The 3,755-nt window shown below is 33.7% G+C and overlaps 1 protein-coding gene across 1 annotated transcript in view; it reads right to left on the bottom strand.

The window, feature by feature from the left end:
* Positions 1-3,755, bottom strand: part of DNAH7 (dynein, axonemal, heavy chain 7) — a 250,129-nt gene that overhangs the window by 50,754 nt on the left and 195,620 nt on the right. Inside the window, 2 exon segments of the mRNA XM_008563289.1 lie at positions 1,728-1,922; positions 2,881-3,007. Of these exon segments, the coding sequence (XP_008561511.1) occupies positions 1,728-1,922; positions 2,881-3,007 (322 nt within the window).

Genomic DNA, 3,755 nt, shown 5'->3' on the forward strand with positions numbered 1-3,755 from the left:
TTAATGTCAATATAAACACTAATCAACAGACAAAATGATCTATACTATGAAAAAAATAAATGTGCATATGGGGCTATTTTTCCATTATTTCTCCAAACCAAGACATTCTTAAAAACCTACACACTATTCTCATTATCCATTTATAAAAATAACTATCTATTATAAAAGAAGTAGGAAGGGCACTGTACTGAAATTTACTCTTATTTATTTTTCAACCTATTTTTTTTGTATCTTTTCTTATAAAGGGAGATATGAGAATGCATGTAAGCCAAGAAGCCAATAGAGAAAGAGCTATTAAAAATGTACAAGAAGAGGGCCGGCCCGGTGGCGCACTGGAGAGTGAGCTGCTTGAGAGCACGGCAGCACTCCCGCCGAGGGTTCGGATCCCATGTGGTGACCAGTTCCCGCTCACTGGCTGAGCGCGGTGCGGGCGCAACACTGAGGGTTGTGATCCCGTTGCCGGTCCCCGGTACGGGCACGACACCGAGGGTTGCGACCCCGTTACCGGCCAGTAAAAAAGACAAAAAGGGAAAAAAAAAAAATGTACAAGAAGAGATGCATCAAGATCCCAGGAAGATGGATGTCCTTGAAAAAAAAGACGTGTACCTTTGAAACTTCACGGAAAGCTGTGTGGTAACTCAAATCAGAAGTCTCCATGCTTCAGTATAGTGAATAAAATTGCAGAGTTACATTAGAAGGAAGTACTCACAAAAACATATGTCTCTAGGAAACTTTTTTTTACTACCAAGGAGAAATCTAAAAGAGATCCATTACCAAGGAGAAATCCAAAAGAGATCCCAAAAGAAATCCAAAAGAGAATCCAAATATTTGACTTCATGTGTTGACACAATCTCACTATTATGAATATGCAAAAAATTGGTAACCAGACAAAATACAGATTAACTAAATAAAAAAATGCCTTCCACATATCTAGGTCTTTCTCTCCTTCTCCAACCTCCCCCAGACAGAGCTCTTCTTGCATATTAATCCCAAGGAAAGCAGCAAGTCAAGAGAGTAGAAACAACAAAATAGAAAAGATTAACTTGGAATTGGAAAAATATTAGCCCTTGTGCTAAAGAAAAATCTAAGGAAGGCAACAATTGCTATATATTCCAGAAGGGAAACTGTGAGTATTATGGTATGTGTTAATTATAAGAGCCGCCAGTTAGCAAGACAAGGTTTCATGAAAATTGTTTTAGAACTACTAGCTTTTTCCTTTCCTCAAATGACAAAAACATTTGTTAGCTTATATCTTTCACTCAGAAAATCTAAACAGCTGTTTTTGCAAAATTTTAACTTATCTGCTATTGTGATTGCCAAAATCTAAATTGATAATGAATAAAAACCTGGCATGGAAATTCCACAAGAATATTTTTAAGGACCATGCAGCTTTTTTGCATCTCTACACATTTCAAGGCTGCTATTGTGATTGCCAAAATCTAAATTGATAATGAATAAAAACCTGGCATGGAAATTCCATAAGAATATTTTTAAGGACCATGCAGCTTTTTTGCATCTCTACACATTTCAAGTAGTTTGAACGGAAGTTCAGATAAAACCACTGACTTTGAAGGTATAGATAATATGAGTTGAAACTTGTATATTGACATCTGACCAGGTCTTTAAACCTTATTTAAATCTTACTTTTATACAAAGATGAAGATTAGTTATTCAACATTATTTTCTCCATTTAAAAGCTTTGGAATAAGCAAGAGGTTAAAACATACCAAACTATCATATACTTTTTTCCATCCGTCTTTTAGGTGCATAAACTCCTTACGAATGGTTTTGAAGGAATGCAGATCATCTAATCGGCATATTTCATCCCAGGATTTTTGAGGAAGCCATGTACAAGGATTGGCATGAGGATTATCCAGTCCAATGCCACCAGTTAGCAGAAATCTCCATTCAGCCACATTAATCTTCGGAAAACAAGGCAGTACGAAAAGTCAGAAACGAGTTCATCATAAACTAGTAAATTTACAATCATTTTGAAAAAGTTGACTGTTGACTTTCAAGTTTTGCATATGATCCCTATGAAATTCTACAGCTTACTGATAATAGCTCAGTACTTATTTGTAAGAAACCAATGTATCCATTAGTAGCCGTTTTCAAAATAGTTCCACTTTAAATAGCTACTTTCTGATAATTTCACTCCAGATTTACTAATTCAAGCATAAATATCTGAATATATTCTATTTGAATATGTGTTGTCTAAAATAACTGCTTGGAGTCCTATTGGCTCTAGAAATTGGAGAAAGACAGAAAGCCATCAATCTGCCATCTTTTCAACTATTTTTCATAAAACATAACGAGTTATTGCTATGAAATTCTCATAAGAAATGCAAGAATAAAGCCTTTACTACTTCAGAATTCAACCAATACATCATTATATAAAATCAAATCTTAAACACTTAAGTGTATAAAATAGTGATTTCACACAACACCTCTCTTCCAATCTTAAAGTGCTTCCTATATTTCAAATGAACAGATTTAAAAGACAGCAGTAATTGATGTAAGGTATTGTTAAGCCCAAATGGTTAGATTTGACTAGCTTGCACAAGTTCTTAAAAATACTACTATTTACACTATTACCTGGTTTAAGTATATCAATATATTTAGTAAATTATATGCAAACTTGTATAAGATTCTAATAGAAATGAATTTATTTTAAAACATAAAAGTTTAATAGTAACATAATGAACTCTGTGCTTAATTTATATTTCACCTCTGAAATTCAGTCTTGCCTTAACTGTAACATAATAATTAGTAATTATTGTTTAACTATTTACAACATTTCAATATACATTCCAATATAAATGAATGAACTACTGTTAATATCATGCTGTTTTTTTCCTTACAAACTAAAACAGTACTGACCGCACGCTCGTGTATCAGTAGATTTACAGTTAGACAGAAGGAGAAAAGCAGCTTATCCTTTTCAAAGAGTGATCGGCAGACATTCACGTAGAGTGAATAAGTAAAGTGATCCTTGAGAATTTGAAGCCTAAAGGCCAACAGAAAGAAAAGTAAATCAATAAAAAATTTTCTTTATACTTTAAATAAAATGCTCATAAGAAAATGCATTATAAACCATCTAGATGTATTAAAATTTCAGGTCAATTACCCCCCAAACAATCAACGATCCTCATTAACTGGGTGCACTAATTTGTGAGCTACACAATGTAGAAACACTTCAGTAGAATTTCATTTGGACGTTGACTGATTTTTTTAAAAACCTAATCTTCCTCCTGGAAAAAAGTCAGAACATGGTATATTCATTTCTTACATTAAAAGGTTTGTGGACTATGTTTAACTACAGATCATTTCTGGGGGTAAAATTTAACCTCTTCATAAGTACTTCGAAATGTTTTATATAATATATTAAATGAACGAACTTAAATTAAATGCTCCTTTATTAAATTAAATACAGTCCTGTGCTACTCTGTTCATAAATCCATAAAAGCTGGAGAAATCACAAAACTTGGCAAACATTTTTATTTGCCACAGAGACAAAACATGGAAATATGAATCATCACAGCATTTCCAACTAACGGCTTTCTAGTAAGTGCTAACATGTGTTTTTACTGACAGACCAGGCTTGGCTTGCCCTCTTGCATTAAACAAATGACCTGAAAGTCCAAAAGTTGTTGCAAGGATAGGAAGGTTTATTCAGATTACCGGTACTCAACTAAATGTCTAACCAAGCAAACAAACAAAGAGAAAAGAGTAGCAGTGGGGTCTGGTTTAGCCTA

The sequence above is a fragment of the Galeopterus variegatus genome, unplaced genomic scaffold (assembly GCF_000696425.1).
Source record: "Galeopterus variegatus unplaced genomic scaffold, G_variegatus-3.0.2 Scaffold172, whole genome shotgun sequence".
NCBI lineage: Eukaryota > Metazoa > Chordata > Mammalia > Dermoptera > Cynocephalidae > Galeopterus > Galeopterus variegatus.